The sequence below is a fragment of the Lonchura striata genome, chromosome 2 (genome assembly GCF_046129695.1).
Source record: "Lonchura striata isolate bLonStr1 chromosome 2, bLonStr1.mat, whole genome shotgun sequence".
Taxonomy (NCBI): domain Eukaryota; kingdom Metazoa; phylum Chordata; class Aves; order Passeriformes; family Estrildidae; genus Lonchura; species Lonchura striata.
The window spans coordinates 72,541,578-72,565,919 of NC_134604.1; the positions used below are offsets into that span (position 1 = coordinate 72,541,578).

The 24,342-nt window shown below is 39.3% G+C and overlaps 1 protein-coding gene across 1 annotated transcript in view; it reads left to right on the forward strand.

Annotated features, from left to right (window-relative positions):
• The first annotated feature begins 6,017 nt into the window (after window positions 1-6,017).
• Window positions 6,018-24,342, forward strand: part of RDX (radixin) — a 45,851-nt gene continuing 27,526 nt past the window's right edge. Inside the window, exons 1-3 of the mRNA XM_021525702.3 lie at window positions 6,018-6,250; window positions 14,280-14,351; window positions 22,951-23,034. Coding sequence (XP_021381377.1) covers window positions 14,340-14,351; window positions 22,951-23,034 — 96 coding nt within the window. The 5' untranslated portion in view covers window positions 6,018-6,250; window positions 14,280-14,339. The remainder of the gene's footprint in view (window positions 6,251-14,279; window positions 14,352-22,950; window positions 23,035-24,342) is intronic.

Consider the following 24,342-nt stretch of genomic DNA (forward strand, 5'->3'; position numbering starts at 1 on the left):
GCATACTGAAGATCTTAGCACCCTAGCATTATCTTACCTTTCTCCTTTTCCTGCCTTGTTTCTATTTGATGAATTTCAGTGAAGGGTGATTTGATCTGATAAATTCAGTTGCAAAAGCATGTGCCCTCTTAGGGCTAAATTGCCTTCATGCCTCCAAATTACATCTTTGTAGGTGTGCTGATAGTAAAGCTTTGTGGTATTCTGGTTCAGTAAATGAAGTGCCTTGATACATTCATCATTTTTATGCTTGTGAGGTGGAAAAAATTAATCTGTGTGGATATCTGCTTCAGCAATAGAACTCTACCTGGTTTTAATGACACATGCTTTTGCTAATATCAGCTCAGCCTTCTTGTTCCTAAATTCCCTCAGAAGTTTAGAATGTCTGTGGAGTTAAAACCTTGTACTCAGTACTGGTAGATTAACTCTGAAATAAGCCAGTGATTTCAGTGGAGGCATGGAACATTTAAAATAAGAGAGGAATTGTATTCAGTCTCTTGCTACCTCTTTACATAATGTTAATGCTGAGACCTTTTTGGGTTTTTTTGCTATTTTTAAAAGCAGTTTCATGATTAAGGTTTAGCTGAAAACAACTGTGGCATAAATGTGTTGAGGAGACTGTTGTGGAACATCCCCTTTAAAGAGGCAACAGGGTGTTTCCTCCAGACATTTTTTAATCTTTTGTGATGCTACTGGAATGCCATCAAAACACAAACCTATTTCAATTTTCACTCTTCCTCTTCCCTCCCCCCTCAATATATATAAGTAATTAAAAAAATTCTCATACTTAAAAGAGGCTGAAAAAAAAAATGTACTCCTATTTTGAAGTTTTGACAGTTATATTTTTGTAAAGCTGGGAAATGACAGAATGTTGAGAATATATTTTGCCTGAAAAGTTGTAACACTCCTTCTATGGTTTTGCTTATTTCTACTTGTTAATAAAGAAGCAAGTAAATGCAGTAAAATTAGAAGGGACTAGGACCTAAACATAGTCCAGTGATGGATTTCTAGTAAAAAACTCTACTTTCTGTTAAGATTTTACCTATTCACAAAGTTTATGTCTGTCTCTCAGAACAGTGTATATCCACCTTAGAAGAAACAAACAAAAAAGCCCAAAAAACACAAACTCAACAATAACACAGCCCCCAAAAGCATTTGCTTTGGCTGTAACAGGTGTATACATTTTTCAAGGTTTCAAACACTTGAATCCAATTCCCTGGTAATCGTATTAATTTTTTGGGTTTTTTTGCCTGCAGAAATAGATTCTTCAAAAAAGTTGTCTGGATTGTTGCCTTTAACTGCTTAGTACCTTACATACTATTTTATTTTGATATAACATTATTTTGCTGAAGTGAATATGGTTATCAATGACTTTGATTTTCAGTGCTATGGACATGACACAGCTACTGTCACAATCTAAATAAACACCATCACTAAAAAACCAGTGCTGTCACTGCAGAACAACTTGTACTTGTCATAATAATTATAACTATGAATGAGATAAAAATATTAAGTGGACATAAACAGGAACTGCAGCTAAGTGTCAGCTGTTGGATGACAACCTTATGTATCAGTGAAGGCATGTGTGGGTGACACAATACTAGAGCAGTGATATACAAGAAATCAGCTAGCCCCAACCTTAACTGCAAGCAGCTTTATTTATTAATCTTTCTCTTGTGCAATTACTGAGTTGCAAAACAAAAACAAAAAAAAAATCATAACACTATAAAGGTGATTGAAATAATAGACTGAATGTAAGTGCTGCATAATACACACTTGGTGTACAAAAGGTAAATGAGCAAGTTATTACCAAGAGATGCAAATGCTAATTCACTTAGAATGAATTGCTGAGATCCATAGATCCATATTTGGCACTTAAACACAGTCCTCTGCAAGTTATTCTGTTACTCCCTATCTTGAGTAGAAAATATATTAATATTTGACTCTGTGATAGGCGGACATCACTATGGTATCTTTGCTGTAGTACCAGAGACTAAATACCAGGGAAATGCCAAAATCTGTCACTGGAAGAAGTCACCACGTGTGACTCACCATCAGTGATAAAGCCTTCGGGCTTCTTACTCACCCTGGTCTCAGGTCTCCGGTGAGCACAGTCAGCAAGAGGAACAACGTTCTTAAATCTTACACTGGCAGGAATTGATTGGGCTGCAGGAAAAGCTTTTCAAACAGCCCTTTGGAATTTCAGTGGGAAAGGTGTGAGCTGGCTAGCCAAGCTTCACCGTCGATATTAGAGGCGAAGTTTCCCCAGCCGGGTGGTCAAATCAGTGGGTGAAAGAACAGCCTGACACGGAGGCAGCTGCCAGCACCGCCGCTCAGTGGCAGACTACCCCGCCCACTGTTGTTCAGATGTTTTGTCCAGGCTTTCAGGTGCTGATTTATCCTTTCTGTTCACTGTGTCTCTGAAGAGGGAGGATCCCCCTTCCATACAGCTTTTTGCACGCTAGCTCAGTCCTCCCTCATTACAACACTCGTGCAGGGGATTATCCTGGACATGGACTTCTAGACTTTTTCACTGGAGCGGAGGATTCTGGAGGTGCAAGAGCAGGATCTTGGAGGACACCTAAATAAGCTTCACACACCCATGGTATTTCAGAGAGGGAAAACCCAAATTCCCCAGGATCATACCATATTTTGCCTTTTGAACTTGATCAAAGCTAAGACTGTACATACAAATGTAACAAAGGTAAATTGGAATTCTCAGTGTTGCTACTGGAACCCTTTTATATTTATTGAAATCTGATATGTTAATACCACGCATGAAAAATATTTTTTGGAATTAGATACATTTAGTTTCAAATGACAGACAAATTTAACAAGAGACATAAAAACTATTACTTTAGACATTTATTGTAATTTCACCAAATATTTGAAGTACCTGTGAATTGAATTCATCTGATGACCACAGAATACTTTAAATTCCATTTGTTTCTAGCAAAGACTTTAAAGGGCAATCTAACATACTTTTTGGAAAAATAATTACTATTAATATCCATTAAGGTAACGTATACTTTTATTGTTATTCAAAAACTAACAAAAGAAAAAGCAATTTGGTTTTAGACCATGCAATTACTAAGAGTAAAATTACCCTTGCAATAATTTTAGACAATGTCAGGTCTGCTTCTGTAAACATATTAATAGCTGAGTATGTGTTGAGTCATATGTATAATTATCCCCAGAATGGCTGCCTTCCAGGCGTGTCGGCTGAGTCCATGTATAACTCTTCACGTTAGGGGCATGGTATGGGCAGCACTACACTTATATCCAGGCTGGTGGCATAAATCATAATTGAATTAGGTAAGGTCGAGGTGTTTTCATACCATTTGAAAATAAAAGCAGAAAATCAGAAATTTTTCATGGTTTGTTTTTCTTAGTTCTCCTTTCCAAAATGCCTCACCAAGTAAATGCCCCTTGAACTGTACATTTGGCTTTAATAAAAGTGGATTCTAACACAAACTGGGTATTCACTGACTGATGCTTTATGCTTTTGCAGGTGTACTGAAGAAGAGAAACCTTGGCCCAACAATCATTACGTTCTAAAAGGATTATAGGATTGATTTCTCAGATCAGGCAATAGAAATTTAAAATCTGGTTTTTAATGAAGACCTGGGTTTTGTCATTACTGGTGAAAGACAAACTTTTATGTCTTGCACTTACGGCATTCTTATCATCAGCTTTATCTTTATAACCTACCTCTTAAAGAACTGTGTAATTTAAGTTGATAGGGGCATCTGAAAGCTCTCTTTATTGCCTGTAGTTCTTTCTGTAGTTTCAGTTTCATGGCTACAAAGAATATGATCTCTAACTACACTTCTGTTTTTACTGCCCTGTTTTATCAGACAAACTGCAATTTTACACCTTGTTAAGGAAGCAAGGTGAGAAGAAAACCACATTATACTGTTGACAAGGAAGATAAGACTATTATTTACCCTGACATTTCTGAGCAATAATATTCTTCATGTAACAGGATAAGAGATAAAGCATATCCTGCAGTGATAATGCACAAACTGAAAGGAACTGGCTTCCACATGCTATCAACACCAGTAACGAAACTGAGCCCTAGTGCAATAATCCTATATTTGAGCCGGTTCAGAATGGACTATTTGAGAAGAAAGCAAGCCTTTAATTCGGTCAACTAAAGTAAACACTTTTTATCTGTGCACTGCAGTGAATCATAGCCAATTTATTTAAGTGGCTGAATGAAACAGTTTTTTTCCTGCATTTTTTTGTTTGTTTAATTTCCCTTGCTCTGACCTGCAGGTAAAGGCCATCTGAATGGGGAACAGTACAGTGCACACTAACCGTGGCTGATCTGTGAAACTGTGTATCTGCAGACACTGCAAGATGCCTTAGAAGTTTAACCTACTGCAAAATACTCTTTCACATGAGGGTGTTCTTCACCGTGAAGAACAACAGAGACAAGAAGGAATTAGCCACCATCACTTCTTCCTTGGATCAATATGGCACAAACAAAGCTGCAAATGAAATTTTAGTCCATGTGAGGAAATTGAATATACCTTTAATAGACTGAGATGTTCAGATTCTGTGATGATGACTTAAGATAAATGCTGGTTTGAAATATACAACAAAATGCATAAAAATATCACAAATTAAACTGTCTCCCAAAAAAGTAATTACATTCAAGTTTATATCAATAATTAAATTTAATTTTATAGTAGTTTGTATAATGTGGCCACTCGCCTTATCAGAATGTTCTTTTAAAAATATTTAGTCAGTGAGGCTCCCACAAATTCTCTTGGAGATTATTCCGTTTGTCAGGCTATTTTCCTCTTCTTCCTCTTCTCCCCATCTCGAATTCACCATAGAATGTTCTTTTTTTTTTTTTTTAAAGCAGCTTTTAATTGAAAATTCCTCATAGTTCTTCCCCCAGCCTCTCTTTATCAGACAGCCAGAGGGCAAGGTGTATTAATAGCAGCTGCATGACTCAGAGTTGGTAGCTCAAGTGGATCCCTTTGCACTGAGCTTTGCTGTTTGGCCTCCCTGCTTGGGTTGCCACAGTGCTCAGGGAGCACCTTCACTTCCTTGCATACAAAAATAAACTGTGAAAGCATAGTGGGGGCTGGGATTGCCTCAACCTCTCTGTCCTTCAGAAGGATTCTCCTTACTGCTATTTTATTCTACATTCCCATTGCGGCTGTATATATAAAAAAAATTTAAAAAAATTCATGATCCCATGCACCAGCGTGACTGTCTCACACGACTGAGTGATGAAAAAAGAGAGAACGCCCATCACTGCGATGATATGGAGGAGAGAAGAGGGTCAGTGCTCTCCACTCAAACTGCATTCCGTGCTCTTTCCCTGAAGGCATCGCTGTTCTCATGAGCCGACACAGCTCGACCCTTCCAGCCCTGGCTCCCGCCCGCCGCACCCTGGGGCCGGTGGCATCGCCAGCTCCCAGCCACCCTATCTGCCAGGACACCCGGCCTCGCGCCGCGCCCCGCAGCACACGCCTGCCAAAAAGGCGGCAGTGCGCCTGCCGGGGCTTTGGGCGGAAAATAAACCAAACCACGCCGCCAACTCCCCCTCCCGGGCTCGAGCCTTTTTCGGGGTTTTCCTCTCCCGCCCGGCGCGCTAACGGGAGAGCTGCTTCTCCTGCTCCGCTCCTCACTCAGGCGAGCAGGGGCTCCCGGGGGCAGCTCTGCCGCTGGAGCAGCTGCCCCGGGCTCACACCACACGGGCAGGGCTGCGCTCGCCTGGGGCCCCCAAGGAACGCGCGGAACTCCGCGCGGAGGGCCGGCCGTCTCAGAAGGCGATAGCTCGCCGCCGTCCCCTCACGGAGGCTCCGTCCCCCTCCGCGCCAGGAGCCGCGCTGCAGGAGCCGCGCTCCCCGAGTCGTCCCCTCACGGGAGCCGCTCGTGGCCGCCGCCCCCGCGCCCCTCCGGGCAGCGGCTTCGCGCCGCGCGCCGCGCATGCGCGCCCTCCCGCTCCGCGCGTGCGCAGTGCGTGCGCAGGAGCCACATCTGATAGGGGGGAAAATCCGAACGGCGGCGGCGGCCGCCATATTGCGGAGCTGTCACAGCGCCCGCCGCGCTCGGCGCCGCATCCCCGGCGAGCAGCGCGGGGCGGCCCCGCAGCGCCTCCTGCCCCGCTGCGAGGGGGCGGCGGGGGGACACACCGCCCCGCCAGGAGCGGAGAGCGCCGCGCCCCGAGCATCCTGCCCCGCCGGCTCGTTGCCCCCCTCCGCTCGGCGCCGCGGAGGGAGCGGAGTCCCAGGTGAGGCGGGGGCGCTGAGGCGAGGGGTGCGCGGGCGGCCGCCGGCGGGGCTCTGCGGGCAGCGCGGGGGCAGCAACCCGAGGCGTGAGCCCGCCCGCAGCCCCCGGTGGGCGGGGGGCAGCAGCGACTTGTTGCGGCGGCGGGAGCGCGGCTCCGCGCCGCTCGTGTGCGGGACACCGCCCCCGCCCGGGACCGGGACCCGGCTCGCCGAGCCCGGCTCGCCCCGCTCTGTCGGGCGCCCCGGGAGCGCGCCCGGCGTGCCCGCGCAGCCTGCGCTGCATTATTCATGTCCCCGAGCGGCGCGGCTCGGGAGGCACACCGTAGTAGACATGTGGCAGTCGGGTCGGGCCAGCTGAGTGCGGCGGTGTGGGAGAATAATAAGGAATTACTTCATAAACAAGTGCTGTGGAGCATCTGTTGCTGTCTATTGTTTTCGACAAATGCGCGTTTTTAAGAGTCCTTAAGTACTGACCGACGTAATGGGCGCAGCGGCCCTGAATGAGCCTTTGTGCATTGTTTTTTTGAATGGATTAATGTTTTGTACGAGTCGTGGGCATTTGTAATTAACCTTGTCGCTTAAAGTTTAGCGCGGATAAGAGGTTTTAGTTTTTACTTTGTGGTATTGTGGTATACTTATCTTTTGTCAGTTTCTTAATCTGAACGCGGAAAAAAAAAAAAAAAAAACCTCTTTGGACTCCATGCCAACACAACTAATCACTTTGGTTGTAAGGTGCTGTTAAGCTGTCTTTTCCAGTCTGTGTAACACCCTAGACAAGTATTTCGTGTTCCTCTTTCTAGTACAGACTTTTAAAAAGATTCCATTTTTCAAACTGAGTTACGGGAGTGGCATTTTCTGAGTTTTAAGTAGTTCTGTCCCTGCGGCTGGTTTGTGTCAGAATCGCTGTATGTCGCTCCGGTTTGTTTCCACTGGAGATGCCTGTCGCCGTGTCTGCGCCACGAGAGCGTTTTTGGGGGTGCGTGTGCCTGCGCAGCACCTCGCACACGGAGAAGGTTGTGGAGATGCGGTTCTTGCTGTCGGCTCTCAGCGCGTTGGCACAGCGCTGCTGGGCAACCTGTGCTCCCAGGGAAGATGTGGAGTTGTACAGTAACATTATGGCTGCTGTGATGAAGTTGTTTTTTATTCGTTAAAAATGGCACAAGTAGTAACTGTTTGTTGGATTATAGGACTTAACCTCTATTGATCTATTGATTTAGCATAAGAGGGACTGTGAGAAAAATAAACTGTGAGTCAGTGCAATGTTCCCAGATAAGCAGCCTCCCAGCAAATGGCAATTGCAAGGCAGTGGCGTATTTCCAAGCTCTGTACAGAAGTGACACAGTTGTTCTAGTAGGTTGTAGAACAAAAGCGAAACATCTTTAGAAAATGCATGAAAAAAGGACATGGTGTGACATGTCTGGAGCTGTCCAGAGAGTTTTTGTTGAGTGCTGACTCAGTGAAAAGAGGTGAAAGTGTGTGTAGAGATGACGAAGAGTTCTGATCTGTTTCTGCCATATCAGGGCTATGGTAATAGTACTGCCAGAAAAAGGTTGTTTCACAGAAAATTGGGTAAATCCATAAAGAAAGTGAAGATTTAGATCCACCTACGTGCTGCAAAACCAGGAGGGTAAGACATGTAGATGTTATGACGTGCAAAGGCAGTTCCTGGCAGAGTTCCTTTGGCCTTTGTCAGGATAGGTGAACAGCCTTTCTTCTTCAGCAGTCTTGCTCTGCTTTTTGAGAAGGGCTGCCTCTGTTGCCGGAGGTGAAGAGGAAAGTTGTTTTAGGCACTACGTCTTTCTGTTGGATGTGTTAAATACATCAAAGCCATCCTATCGCTTTATATTGCATTAGATGTCTGTGGGAGTAGGGGAAAGAGAGGATTTTCAAGTTTGTAAATGTAAACAAAGATTTATACAAACTTCTGGAGAAAGAACTGGTTGTGGAAAGATACTGATCCATTAAAGCAGCACCCAGTGTATCCTGCATGCTCAGCAAGTTTATTCCAGAGCTGAAGGAGCCTAGGTAAACTCTTTCCTTTCAATACTGAATAACTGCATTTGTTGGCTAACTGCACCAATAGGCTAATACTGTTCTTTGGATATAAAATAGCTGTACTTTGGATATAAAAAATCTGTACTTTGGATATAAAAAACATTTTTTTCCTTTCTGCTTTAGATATTTATTAATCACTCTCTGAAGTGAAACCTGCAAGTCATGTAGTGCAAAGAAAAAGAAATATGACGTTGGCCCAAAAAGGCAGTTAATCTTTACACTAGAACATTGCAGTTTAAGAACTCTAGCTAGTTTATATGAAGAATGATGAGTGGCCAGTTCATACATTTCCTTTATTTCATGGAGCTAGTTGTAAGAGACTTAATAGCATCATTCAGAAAATATCATACTTGACTTTGAGATGAGATATACCCAAAATTCTGGGTGTGTGTCCTATTTCTTTGCTAACTATATGTTTAGAGAAAGGATTATTGCACTAGGAAGCAACAGTACTTCTATCAGTTTATATTAATGGTTTCCATTTTTGATGGGGTAGCCAGTGTAAATGGTAAGATTGGCCATTCTATTGTTGTTGGACTCTTTAGAATCTTTGAATTATTTCCTGTATTGGATTTATGGGTACTTGAAGTTAAGGTTACTAAACTCAATAAATATTAAGTGTATGTAAATCATGTAGCACGTCTGAAACATACCAGTTTAAAAACTGGCAAAACTGCAAGTAGTGCACAAATATTCTTCAACTGCTGTCAAGTTGCTTTTAATTGAATACTGTGTTGGCCACTGCCAGGTTTTCATTTTACTTCTGAAGTTTGCAGGAAGTCTAGTTTAGAAGAAATACTTAACTCTTCAAAATATATTTTCCTATCGATATGTTAAACACATAAGTTGTACTAGTACTATTGCAATTATTTTTCATATACAGCAAGCCTATTTTGGGTGTTTCAGAGAATGGAGGGTTGGGGAAAATGATGGTTTTAAGAAGGGAAAAATACAGTATATATAAAAAAAGTTAGCAAGTAAAACTGCATGTGATGTCTGCACTGGTCAAATCTGAATTTTTATGTATTAGGTGTACAATTCAGGGTGGGTTTTTAAAAGGTTTTTTTTTTTTTTTTTTTTTTTGTGAGATAGAAGGCTTATTTTAGTTCCCGCCCTGGTTTGCTTATATTGCAGACAACTGTGTAGGCGGTCTCTCTGTCCGTCTGAAAAAGATGTATGCAGAAGTAGTCTGTGGCAAATGAACTTCTTTATTGGATTGCAGCAAGTGTGTCATTAGGGAGCTGTTAGTGTGAAAGATGATTGCCCTGCAGACATTCACAGACTGCTTTGGAGTAGAGAGACATTTTTGTAGAAATCTGAGACCAGTTAGTCAGGTCCAGTGGCCTGTGAGTTGCCTATTGCTTCCCCCACAAAGAACTAAATCTTCTAGGTACCACAAAAAATGGAATGGGATAAGACTTTGAAAAGAAAAAGTATATTAATTTTAAATAAGTTTCTGTTAATAAGTGAGTAAGTTATATTGCTGTGGGTAAAGCTTTGTGGTCTCTGACATCTATCTGTATTTAGCGAAACAGATTATAAACCTCTTGCTCAAGCTTAGGAGGGATGCTTCTGGAGAGACTGCTTCTGAGAAAAGGCCCTAAGCTATCAGATAGGGATCCTACTTTTGAGTGTTACTTCTTTACCAGCCAAGCATCCTGCTTGAGCTTTCTGTTTGCTCTCCCATCCTCACCTGACCTCAGACCCATGGCTGTGTGTATGAATGTTTCTTTTGAAAACAGCTGCTGCATAAATTATTTGACAGAATTTTGGCATGAGGCATTTTATGCACCATCATTTTCCGAAGAAAGCTTTCATTGTCATCTTTCAACAATTGCTTTATTTGTTGCTTTCTGTGGCATAACTAGAAACTTGGATGATACTGATTTAAAAATCCTAACTGCCTTGTAGTGAAACTAATTGAAATCACAGCTTTTCATTTCAAGAGCGTTCTTGATGTTCTGGATGACTTTTTTTATCTGTTTGTGATGTGGAGGCTGATGATACTTTTGTTGTTTTGGTCCAGAGTCCAGATTACTGCACACACTTCTGAAGGTCCTGAGTGTTGTAGCAGTAAGAAGTCAGCAAAGTCAAACCCTGTTAATCCTGACTTGGAAGAGGGACCTTTAGGATTTTAAATGCTGAAATGATGAGCCTTTATACCTTGTAGGTCAGAAGCTGGTTTCAGAATGCAGGAATCAAAAGGAATATCATTCCCAGTCCTAGCTGACAGGGTTTTTTTTTTTTTGCTGTTAGGTTTTTTTTTTCACTATTTGCAATGCCATTTCCCATGAGTGTTAAGATTAAAGTAAGTGTAAGTAAATAATTGCTTCAAACTTAAAAATTTTGTATCTGCTAAATAGAAATTTATCTGAACTGGCATTAGTAGCAAAAGTGAACTGCCACTCCAGTAATAACAGCGGAGATACACAATATTTTGCCTGGCTGCAATTTTTGGTTTCTTTTGGCCCAGTGTTTCCCTCATGTTTGTTTTGTTTTTAATGTTAGCTGGTGCCAATAACTGGGAAAGATAAGGTGATTTTTGGTTTTTATTCAGTGCTTGTTTGACGTCAGTGTTTGCAGTTTTAAGACCTGTGAACTTCTTGATTTATATATACATATAGTAGTTACAATGCATTTGTGTGAATGTACTGTTTTAAAATTGCACAACGTTTTGAACATGAAAGCATATTCAGGCTGACTCAGGCTATTTTTTTGTATTATATATAATAAGACTGACACAAGCTGGTTTTTTGTATTATATATAAAATGAAAACAATGGAAGTAAGTTCAACATAGTTGGCTATAAATTTATATTTGGCTAACTTTTTAAAAAGAAATTATAGATTTTATTTCTTATATTCATTAAAGATACTTCAAGCAAACACTTCAACAAAAAAAATACATGGCATGCTGTTTGTTTTGCATAGATTTTTTTTTTTCTATTGCTCATATACTGTGATGATTTCTCAGGCCCATGAGATCTGTGGGACTAACAGTGAGACTTCATTTTTATTGATTTTTACTTAAGAGGATTCTTGCATTTTGCTGATAACTTTGTTCTCTTGCATGGGAAAACATGTCTCCCAATTGTAGTTTGATGACATAGGACTAACCTGTAAAACTCCCTAGTCACATTTCTGATTTTAAAAGTAACCTTAAGGTTTTAAATTAAGTTTTCAAGTAAATAATTTATGGTTTGTTGGTAGTATTATAGCAAAGTGTTTGAGTAAATCCCAAAGCAAAAATCTGGGACATGTTTATGAATGAATTTGTGGTGATAAAATGTATGAGGGTATGATAGTCATTGTAGAAATTGCTAGATGCGTTGTCTCTTAGAAAGACCTTAGAAAGGAATCATTTGATAACACAGATCTTGGTCCTGTGCCATGTGCTGTCACTGCTCTCCTGGAGACTGGACTCCCTTATCAGTCATCTTACCATACCCCTTCTTTTCAGTGCTGTGTAACTAAAGGCACAGGAAGGTAGCTGTGCTACTTTCTGTTCCTTTTGGTGCTGTTGAGTTGGCACGCTTACAAAATGGTGGATGAGAATCTAATTTAGCTTTTGCATCCTTAATTAACGGAGTGTAACTCTAGGGCTTCAATCTGCCTTCAGTTTTTCAAGCATTGAGCTGCTGCTGTCAGAGGTGAGCACAGGGATTACTACAGCTTGGAATCCTGCTAACTGTTAGCAGATATTAGAGCCAAGCTTGTTTTGGTTTCTGCTATTCTCTTGAATTTTTCCAAGGCATACATTAGGGAGAGAAGGGAGAAGAGGAGGCAGTCTCTTCTCTGAAAGGGAAACATGCTATTGAATTTTTATCAAAAGCTGCAGTTTATCAAAAGATATTTTTTTTTCCCTCCTCCCCAGGAAGCTTTTGTAGTTAAAAGGCGGGGAGAGGGATAGAGGAATTGTGTATTCATAAAGGTCAAGAATATATTTAACAGTATCTTAGAACTATAGTCTTACTGCTGATGTCCAGGTGTTAGAAAGATAAATTACTTGTCAGTAGAGTTGCCTTATTAAGGTTTGGGGCTTGACACTCTTCAACCATTTCAGATCCAGGGAAAAGTTAGCAAAGTTTGGAAGAAGGATGTTCCATTGATAGTGGGCACAGGGAATGCAGAATTCATGAACCACAAGGACATTTGGCAGAACTTCCAAGATAAGGGAGAAACAAACAAAGCCAACTCAGCAACTGTGCTGAATCAGCTCCAAGTGGAGAAAAGGTAATTCTGGCAGGGGGTGACTGTCACCACAACTCGGGGCCCATTGACTCCCTAACCCATGACTCCAGAGGGGAATGGCTGAGCATGTGGTGTGACTGGCAGGAGAAGTGAGAGAATCATTGAACCAGTAGAAGGTTGAATATTGATCAAGAAGAGAGCTGTGTGACTTGTAGCCAATAAAATGTGATTTCTTTGCTTGCTAAAATGTATGAAAGGTGTAAAGTTTGGGTGATTGGGGTGCCAGCCTTTGGTGGGTTCCTGCCCAGCTCCCTGCTCTGAGCAGATTAGAATAAAGAAATGGAAATACCTTGGCTCAGTGCGTAAACTGGCACTGCACATCAGGCAGTGAGCCTGCATTTGGGACATGACTGATATTGCCCAGTTCTCTAGAGTATCTTCTGTAATTAAAAAACTACTGGAATGTAATTGTCTTTATGCTAGGCAAACAGTGTATTATTATACCTTTAGAGTTGGGCTGGATTAGTTATATCGTAATGAATGTAACTTCAAAATAGTGTGTTAATGTTTTCTGGCTGATTTTTCATTAAACATAGTTTTGTTCCATATCTGAATTATGCCATTAGATCTGTTTCTGTAATCTTCAGTCTTAACATTTCTTTACCAGCCAACAACATTTATGCTTCTTAAATTCTGTTTTCATCCTTTATCTGTTCTTTTTAGTATTTTCAAACATATCTTTACAGATTAGAAGAAGAAATAAAAATAAAGGGCTAGTGCACCTTAAATTGCTGTGCAAATGTTTCTAATATTTACTATATTTTTATTGCCAAGAAGAAAGGAAAATTTTCTTCTGTAATTTTTTGTTAAAAATACTTTATTTTTTCATCTTTCTTTATGAATGAAAGATCAGTTACACAAAAGCTTGTTTTTGATAAATGGATTGCTCTCATGTATTCTGTTTCTCTCTCAAGCATTTCTGAAGATTTTATTCATCTGTTGCAGCTGTGGAGTTATAATACTGAAATCTCAGATTATTCTGACTAGCATGTCACAGTCATTTTTTTTAGAATACATGTAATTCCAGTTAATATTATTTTAGAAGGCAGTGCAGTCTTTGATGCTCCTTGCAAACCAGCAACAGTCTGATTTGTGGATGTCATTTCTATAAATGTCTGCAGGAAGATGACTAGCTGCTTGCTCTGAGTTAGAAGGAGTTGAAAAGGAGGTAGGATGATATCTACCAATACCTTTGCAAACATATTTTTTCAAGGCATAAAAACTTTTTTTGGTACAGAAAACAATAGGAAGTACTTTCATCACCACATAGGCATAACTTATAGCCTTCTGCTTAAAAAGAAAAAAATATTATTTTAAGCATAGCAGAATCTCTTCCTTTTTTTACTGTTGGTGTACTTGCATTTCTTTTCATTTGGGAAAAATTAATGTAATTTCTTTGCTGAGAGAAGCAAATTATTTTATAGCCAGGAATTAAAAGTTTTGAAGCTTTAAAATTATTAGAGTGGGTTTTTTTCTCATGATGTTTATTGTAAATAATGTTAGAGATTTTTAATAGTAGATGATGTATGATAATGAACCTTTAAAAGAATTTGTAGCACTTGAAGAACTCTTGTCTCTCTATTGTAACATTACTACATAATTGCCTACTGAAAAATGTATTTTGTACGTGTAGAGCACTTGTGTACATGTATAGGAATTTGTACTATTTACTGTGATCAAATTTTGATTAATTTAAAAACAACCCTTTTAATTTTATTTTTGGCAGAAGGGGGCAAAGAGTTTTTGGAAGATTTAAGTGGACAGGAGACTACAGAAAACAAGAAAAATGCCGAAACCAGTAAGTAGCAGATTTATATTAATCTAAAATTTAGGAAGTTTTTTAACATTTTAGAGAGATAATCCTGTAACTGTTCTAGTTGTTTTGACTGTCCTTTCTAGATTTCCTAAGATTTGATCTTGTACAATTGAAAGTTTAGTACCAATATGTGGGAAAAAAAGATCAAGAAAGCTTGGTGCTGCAAATTGCATGGAGGATAATTGGAAATGGGAAGAGTACTTGGAGCCCATTTGGCTGGCAGGAGGAATGACTTTTCAGGAATTGTTGACTGTGAGATGAGCTGACTTACAGTAGTTATTGGAGGAATAATTTGAGCCTGACTCAGTATGTGTAGAATTGGTAGAAGGGTTTGCTGCAGGATTTGGCAAGGGAAGATGGAACATGTGTTGCAGCGTCTCCCCCTTGAATCCACAGGGATCAGTCCCCTGTGGAGCCCGGCCAGCTGGGCAGTGGGGTGAGGCGGGCAGAGGGAAGGAACTTCTCCTTGGATCCCGGGGGGCTTGGAGAAGCTCCCGCGTGAGTCCAAAGACGAGCTGGTCCCACAAGCAAAGCAAAGAGGCGCTCTCCCTCAGGATTAGTTCCAAAGTTTAATGAGAGCCTGGAGAGATCCCAGGCCGCATCTGACCCCAAAGGACATCCAGAGCAAGAGAGAGGGTGTCCCTGCCCGGAGCAGCCAGATATAGGGGGGCGGGGAAACCCGAGCAGGCAATGGGGGAAGGACATGGGAGCGGCTCTCGGGGGGCAAGGCCTCAGAGTGACCACTGAGGAGGGTCAGGGAGGAGTCCCAGCCAGGGTCCAGTTACCTGGTGACCCTGGGAGAAGGATCTGGACAAAGGGGAAGGGTCACCAGGTGATGGACACATCCCCTGGGAGGAGACAGGGGGATGGGTTGGGGTTTGATGGACATACAGGTGCTGATGGGAAAGCTGGGATGAACTGAACAGGTACAAAGAGGGGATATGGAGGGACAAACCATTATGAGGGGATATACAGTGCAAACACAACTCTACAATGTGTAAATTGTCTGCACTAAGTAATTTGTTCTACCATGGTAGAGGGTATCGCATAGAAAGTAAGTTTGAATGGAGGAAATAAGCAGTGTTTATGCTGTCTTGTTCCACTCATTTCAGCTAAGATGAGGGTTCATCCACTCTCTAGCCAGGGGGCAAAAAAGATCTCCATCTTCTGTTTTGATAATAATTCTAGAAGTGTTCGAGGAGATACTTATTCAGTATGTTGATTTTTTTTCTGTTAATGTTATAGTGCCAGCTTAGGATTTCACCTGCCATGTGTTAAATGACTTTTGCTTGTCTCTTCCAGTTTTGTCCGGTGAGAAAAGCATTCAGAAAGGGAAATGAATTGTCAGGTTATTTCTACTCAACTTGGTTGGTTTATGTAATAGCCTTTGGGTTTTCTTTGTTTACTGATGTTTCACTTTGGTAGCAGATTAGCAGCAGGGCAGGTCTATTGCTAAGAAAAGATGTGTCTATGTGCATGTGTAACACACATACATCCTGATATGTAGATATATAAACGGTTTTTGCTATGAATAAGAAATTGCCCCTATAAATAATCAGTGCTGTGTGCCAATATTTGGAACCAGTACAGCTCGATGAATATTGCAAGCATGGACTAAGGGCTTGAAGTCCTGTTCTGAGCTTTGCAGTTGGTCTCATGACCAACTGGCCACCTTGTTTCTGTAATTTGTTCTTTTCCTGCCAGTGGATTAGGGGCAGTACCTACTTTCTCCAGCTGGAAGTTGCTGTATCCTGCTCATTGGTGAGAGAAAGCTGCACCATAACGTGCAGGAAAATGAATTAGAAGCATACTGTTTTCTGACCTGTTTGAGTGCTAGCTATGAGGATTGAGTACTACTTTCGATGGAGCTTCTCAACTGGAAAACTGTGTTTTAAGGAGGCAGAAAGTCATTGTGAGCTCATGCAGTTTCTGAGGCTTTTGGCTCCATGCAGCTGGAGACCCATGGAGACACAGAGGTGGTGACTAGGAGAAAAAAAAGCCTGGGTGAGGTAACTTCTTTTTTAAATTCTGGGATTGGAACCATGAAATTTAGGTAGGCAGGGTTCTCTCTATTTTAAGGACCAGAGAAAATTGAAGGAAATAAGAATGTTAGGGTTATTCATGAGGAAAGCAATATCCTTAGAACTGAGATTGCAGTGGTGTTGAAAGGGTGCACAATCCACCCTAATAATGGATATTAGCTGCCAGATCTTGGCAAAGAAGCTGGCCTTCTGCCAAAGATAATTTTTTTCTTTTATAAGGGACTTTTTATGAAGAGTTCATGTGTTTTCTGATGATGTAGGTGCATGTGAAATACTAGAAGGAAGCCAAGTGAAAAGAGCCATTATAAATAAAATAAAATTGATTACATTTCTCAGTGTCTTCCTGTAAATTGCAAGTTGCTGCAATTATAGTTGGTAATCAGTGAATGAAGAACACGCTTGCCAAAGGTTAAGTAGTATTACCTATAAAAATCAAACCTCAGATTTTGTTCTGGTTGCTTCTTAAATGATAGATGGCTTTGGAGCTCTCTTCCTCCCTCTTTCTCTTTTTTTTTCCTTCTTTCTTCTTCAGAGACTGTAAGAGCGTAGCCACGGTTACATTTAATGAATCCGATGTTGTTCTTTGAAGAGTCTTGCTGTTCTGTTCAGATTTGATAGTACTGGACAGTAGGAGGTCTCTTGCTATGGATATTTACTGAAGCTCTTGGGAGCTGTCTTTATGTACAATCCACAATAACCAAATGTACTTCTAGTCCAGAAACTATTTATGCTTTAACTCCTTGTTGCTTATTTTTGACAGCTGTTGTGATAAGATAGTGTTCTGTAGCTTTATTGCTGGTAATCATTTAACCTGAAAACTAATGAAATAATCATGGGTAAGAGCTAAGAAACCCAGTTAACATAAGTGGTGAGATTTTTGACAGTGTTATTTTATCTCTCTTCTGTATTACTGTGACCTATTTAGGTTTTATTTTTTCAGACTCTGCTGTGATGATCCAATTGATAGTTTTCAGAGAAGTCTGATAGTCTTGTAAATATGTAAACCTGTGCAGTACAACTATAAATACTTCATGGGCTTCTGGGATTAATTTTTTTTTTTTGTTGGGAAAATAACAAATAAATAACCATAGATCAATCTAAATGAAATCAGTACCCACTGAACCACAGAAAAGGCATTTAAATAGATTTTGGTTTCACTTTTTTTTTTCACATTCAAAATTTATGTAGTATTCCAGACAAAATTAGAAGTCTTGGTGTATTTTATAGGAAACATCTTTCATTTTTCCTGGAAGTCTCAGTCTGAAATAAGTTTCATGCCACTGTGAATGATTCTTTTACAAGGTAGTAAAAGGTCATGTGTTTCAGATTTTCTTTCTTAGAACCAGTAGGTTAAGTAGTTTGGGTGAAAAGGCTGTTTTGAAAGGGTAAAAGTAACTTTAGTATATTGTCTTGGGATACTAAGCTAATATGTGACTAAAAAGTATACATAATTGAAACATTTTCATTTTTGATTGCTTTAGTAAAAGGTCTGTTCCTTCCCTTTGCCTGGGTATATGACAAAGTGGCTTTCCAGTTTTTCAAGCTGTTACTCAGCATCTACTCTAATTTTACAACCAAATACTTTGTTTTTAAAAGAGACTTAACTGTTCTCAGTTCTACCTAGCAGTGTGGAATTTTAGTTTCATGTAGCATGTTGGGAACCATCTGAATAAAACTGATGACTTCTTTGTTTAATTACATCTTTGCTGCTGTAATCAAAATTGGAGCTGCTGCAAGTGCTGTTCTCAGTATGCTTAGTTCTCAGCTTGCTGAAGAACAGAATATTTGTTGGCTCTTTATTTTCAGTGCTTTCTCCCTGAAAGAATAGATACAAAATGTTTCTCAGCTGCATGGCATTCTCACAGATCTGCACCAAAAATAGAAACATAGAAGCTAAAATTAGACATCATGGGTTACATAACTGTTAATCATTTCATAGGCTAAGAAGATTAGATTTAATTGACTGAAATTTTGTATTTATAGGGTGTAGAAGGAGTTAAATTATCATCTAGTTTTTGTGGTAATTTCCAGCATTTTTGTACAAGACTGCAAGGCATGAAACAAAGCAAGCATTACACTGAGGAATAACAGAGATAGATGTCAAAGTTACTAATACTAAAAAGGATTTTTTTTTAGGTTTATTCACCATTTTATGATACTGTGTATTCAGAAGGAGTAAATAACAAATTCTGGAATATTAATTATAATATTAATTAAAGTTCTAATATTTGCAATATCAAACTCATTTCTGTAAGGTGGTTGAACTGAAATGGTACATAATTTTTTTACTACAGTGCTGCTGTTACACAGGAAAACCTTTGAGTCTCTGTAATGCAGTATTTGAATTGTGGTTTGAATTTATGATTTATTTCTGTAGTATAAATAGACAACTGATGTCAGCTTGGAGGACTGCTTTCTTGATTCATTCATTAGTAAAATCTCTTTTGTATTATTCTGTAGCCTTCGTTCCTAATGCTTTTTAATTCTTACCTTTTTTCCTTATCTTCTTCACAAAGTTTTTTTTTCTTCTCTTCCTTTATCTACTTTGATGTTGGTTTGGAGAGAGGGCTGTGAGTCTGTAAAGCAACGGGACCAATACACTGCTACTCTTAACACAATTTAGTATGCAAACTTGAGATTGTAAATGGCTGAACCAGTGTCAGGAAGCTCTTTGAACAAACTTTTTTTGCCATATGCAATTTTCTTGTGAGTCGGACTGTTTTTTGTGGCTTTTACAAATGACTAATTTGTATTGCATTTATTAAACCAAAGCAAAACTTTTGGGAACCATTTCCATGTTATTTTAAATGTCTTTTTTTTCTCAGTATTGGTACCTACTCAGTTTTGGAGTTCATGATGAAAGCTCAAGTGCGATAACTACTATTTGCAAAGGATGGCTGAAGTACAGTAATAGAAAGTTTTAGATTATTAAGCTTACAGCCAGGTTTTGTGCATGTTTCATGGACTGTATTTGTTTGAGGAGAGGTTCAAAGGTTAATGTGGTGACAATGTAATATTCCCATAAATTGTGAAGGGTTGAAGTTAGGTACTATAAGAAAATGTAGACATACTTTTTCAAGTCCTTAAAGGTGAAAGAATGCAATAAAAATATAATTCCCTAATGAATTTATTTTATTTTATGAATTTATTTATTTTATTAAGTGCACATCAATGTTTGTTGTTCCATAAATTTTCAATATCTGTTCTCTTCATTGGCTTAGATAAATGATTTAATAAATAAATTGCTATAGAATATTTTTCTATAAATAGTATTTTGTGAGCTGTGGCATATATCCTTATAACCCATTAGCAACATTTGTTATTAAAACATCAGTTGCTCCCTTGGCGAAGAATAATCAGTGTGTAATTCTTTAGTGTGTGTCCTTCCCTTTCCTTTGGCCATGTTTAATTATTCTGAAGCAAGTCTGGTAAAATACAGATTAACTCAGCCTGCTGCTGATGCCAAGGACCTGGACAAGCTCGAGAAGTGGGACAGTGTAAGCCTCCTAAGGTTCAACAACGCCAAGTAAAAGATACTGCGCCTGGGTTGGGCATCCCCTGGTGTCAACACAGGCTGGGGATGAACAGATGGAGAGCAGCCCTGCTGAGAAGGACTTGGGGGTGCTGGAGGATGAGAGGCTGGCCATGAGCTATCAGTGAGCTCTCACACCCACAGAAAGCTCAAATGTGTCCCGGGCTGCATCCACAGGTGGGCAGCAGGGCCAGGGAGGGGATTCTGCCCCTCTGCTCTGCTCAGACCCCTCCTGCAGGGCTGCATCAGCTCTGGGGTCACAGTGCAGGGAGGACATGGTGTTGTTGAAGCAAGTCTAGAGGAGGATCACAAAAATGATTTGCACAATGGAGCATCCCTCCTTATGAGGAAAAGCTGAGAGTTGGGGTTGTTCTGCCTGGGGGAGAGAAAGGTGCAGGGAGACCTTATTGTGACCTTTCGGTACTTAAAGGGAGCTTATAAGAAAGGTATGGACAAACAGTGCCTGTTGTAATTGGACAAGGCTAATGGTTTCAAACTAAAAGGATATAGATTAGAACTACATATAAGTAAGGAATTTTTTATGATGTAGGAGGTGAAACTAACAATTGCCAAGAGAGATGGTAGCTGTCCCATCTTTCGAAATGTTCAGGGTCAGGTTGGATGGGTCTCTGGGCAACCTGATGTGTAGGGGAAGGTGTCTGTGCTCATTGCAGAGGAGTTAAACTAGATGACCTCTAAAGGTCCCTTCCAAGACAAACTATTCTGTGATTCTATTTAATATCCAAACTTGAGATAGTAATTGGCTGAACTATGTGAAGAAGGGAGCTGTCATATTCTGTTACAAAGATGTGGGATGCTGGTGAGAGCGAGTTTGAAAAGCAGGTGCTTGAATGGATCTTGTGGTATGTGTAGTGGTAGCATTCCAATACTTGCTACAGGAAGCCTTTGTGTTTCTCTTGTCACCATTGCATGAGCTCCTTCCTGTTTCTATATTTGTGTGGTAAAGTTGGTTCAGATTAGTGCCTGTCCTCCTAATTTGTGGTTCAGATAATTTCCCCACGTAAAGAGCATTGCTTCAAAGTGGCCGGGTGCCCAGCAGAGGTTACATGAATGATAGATAATTGCTGAAGTTCCTGGACCTTCTTTCTCTGCCTGTGTTTTCTCAATTCCCTGCCATATTTATGATGTGGAAACTTCCCCAATGACTCTTGTTAATGTAGTTTGCTAGCTTTATTTTACAGGCAGTACAGCTGATTCCAGATGTTTGAGTTTTGTTGAGAGAATGCTTTGTTATTAAGGTTTGAATTAGATGAGTTGACCTTTAGGGCTCTTCAGGTTTTGACAAAAGTAACTTTCTTATGTTCCATGCCCAGAAATAATTGAAGGTGTGAAACAGTGTTACAAGTTTGTAGAAGCCTGTTATTTGTATGCCAAAAATCAAAGTCAGTCCATATTCCTTCAGAAAGAAAATAAACTGTAGCGTTTACTTTGTCTCTCTTTAAATAAGTGATATCACAAAAGGTAATGTTTTAACATTGGTATAATTTAATTTGCAACTTTCTTATTAGAACTGAATGTGTAAATATTGATTAGCAGCTGAGTGATCTGTTAATTGGAAGTACAAAGATAAACAAAATGCTGCAGGCTTAAGCAGTTACTGTAATGTGTATAAATGGCCAGGTGTTCTTATTGTCTGTTTGTACCTACTGCAGGTATAGAAGCTCTGTACTCTTAGAGCACTCAGATTTTTTGGGACAGTAACATCCAGAAGTAGCCAGAATTTAGAACTGTATTGAGTTTGTCTCTGTATTACAGCTATTATTTTACTGTTTGAGTATTCTAGTTCTTGTGAAGAACTCGCATGTAGTATTTCTTGCATTTGTAGATGACATTTGTTGTAATTATATTTATATAACAAGTTTCTACTGCTGCAATTAGGTTTGAACTTGCTGTGCTTTGTAGATCTGTGATGCTTCTTGTTTTGGCAATGGTGCTGTTATATAACAGAATTTTTTGGCCTTTAATAAAATTATTTTTTGGCCTTATTCTTTATAACTTGCTTACTTATGGCTGCCCTAAAGAAGGCTTCATTTTTTAAATAGAAAAGCTGTTTTTAAAAGTTAATTTTTTGTAATTAAGGGGCAATCCCTCATGCTTAAACTAGTGCAACTTCCAGTGAGTTGGAACTGCCATTTAAAATTATTTTGTTACTTCAGTTATTTTTTATGAGGGTTTTTTTTCCTTAAGTGGGCAGACTGAGAGAATCTACAGAAAAGCTACATATTTTTCCCTTTTCCTGACACACACCATTTATTTAATTTTTTTTCCAATAAAAAGAAACTATCTTTTACTCCAAAGTCTTCAACTCTTGTTCTTTATCAGTGTTTGCACACTCAGTAAAGTTGGCTAAGCCCCTTTGATCATTCTTGTTTACAAGTCTATAACCTACAGGTCCTCAGGCTCCTGCTATTCTTGTCTTGTGTATCCCCCTCGTTGTTTAGCTTAATGCTGAAGAGAGCAGTGATCAAGCTTCATCTGTTGCATGAAGACAAGTTGCTCTGCAGTTTTCTTTTCCTCACCTCAGATCTCCCTTCCATGTTTTGTCTTTCCTTCTTTTCTAGACAATCACTTCTCAAAGTATTCCACCTGGTGGCAAAAATAGGGAAATAGTTAAAGGAAATGGTTTGCACATGCATAAAGTAGTGTAAGAGCCTGTAATACAAGTCCTAATTTATTCCTGTGCCTTTTTTTACAGAAGATAGAAATTACAGTAGATCTTTGTGAGTTTGGTTTTTCTGCATTTATAGGAAGGTATATTTGACCTTCAATACTTTATATTCCTGTGCACTAAAGAGGAATAAACAAATAAATAAAGAAAGATGAGAATTATTTCAGATTCAAATTTTCTGTTTTTCTTACTGCTACATTCTGTGTATACACAAAGCCATTAAAACTGTTGAATATATTGTTTCTTACAGGCTAATCACAGGATATAGAAGTATTACACTGTTACAGTATGATTTAAATATTTCCATATGTTCTGTAGATCAATGTCAGAGTAACCACAATGGATGCAGAGTTGGAATTTGCCATCCAGCCCAATACGACAGGCAAGCAGCTCTTTGATCAGGTAACTTAATGTCTCTATGTATATATGACTGCAAGCACATAAAAGTATTGTTGTTATTAAGGCATAGTCTAAAAAAGTGGTAGCGTTCTCATGTACTGATTGTTTTCCCTTATGTTATCTAAGCTATGCCCTGAGCTAGTCTGAATTTCCTCATTATTTCTTATGGAACATATTGAATTCAAAGACAACTCTAAGTATGTTACCAGTGAGGCTTCAGATAAATAATGTATGGAACTGCTTTGAAATTAATTCTGGTTTTTATGTCTGATAATATTATAGTTGCTACTGCAATATAGTTAGAATTGCAAGTTTTAGAAATATGTATGTAACAGTAAGTTCATTAATGAAAGCTAACACAATTGCTTTCCAGCAATAGATGCTGAAGGATGGTTTTCCACTTCCCATATGTTAGAACTAAATACTGTTGTCCTATGAACCAGTTTGAATTTATGTTAAAAAGAAAAAAAAATAAAAAGGAATAGTTTAAAAGTATGACCTTAATATCCTAATGGATTGCACACCTATCAGAACTGCACACTGTTACTTGATGGTGTGTGTTGTACATCAGCTAAGTGAATGATTTCTTAAACAGTGACGTTCTTGCGCTCATGTGATGTTAGCCATCAGAATCTTGAAACAAGTTTTTGACCTGTGTTGTGGAGTGTGAGAGGAAACCTTAAGAATAGTCACAACCTACCAATGTGTTGTGTTGTTTTCTAGCAAGATACCAATAAATACGTTTTATTATCCAGATCCAAGATGTATGCCTTTATTTAGGAAATGTGGAAATATCTGAAATTACTCTTCAAAAATAGTTTAAGTAGATCAACAGTTATGTCTAATAGTTGTTTCTGTCCATTTCACTATAGATGCTTGAAGTATGTAATCATGAGTACTAAGAGAAAATAATACATAAAAAAAGTTCTTTAAACTTTTAGTTGACCTTTTAGAGTCAATTAAATGTCTTATTATATAAATTGAAAATAAGAGAATGTTTATTGTTTTAATACTGAACTTCTAGATGGATGAAATCACCTTTGCAGTTTTTGTTTGAAGTGACTGACTCTTAACACTTATTGCCTGCCCATTTCTCTAACATCAGTAGCAGTATATGGGTATACCTGTGAAGTAAGTCTTCAGCCCCTACATAGGAATAAACTTCATGACTTAAAATGATTTCTTGAAAAAAGAGGCTGTCTTGCTTTTTGTCTAACCATCATTATCATCATCATCAAATAGCAGTATGGTATTCTGTGGCATAGAAGGCTCAAGCTGTTTCTTGTCTTTTGCCAGCCTTTGCTATCTTAT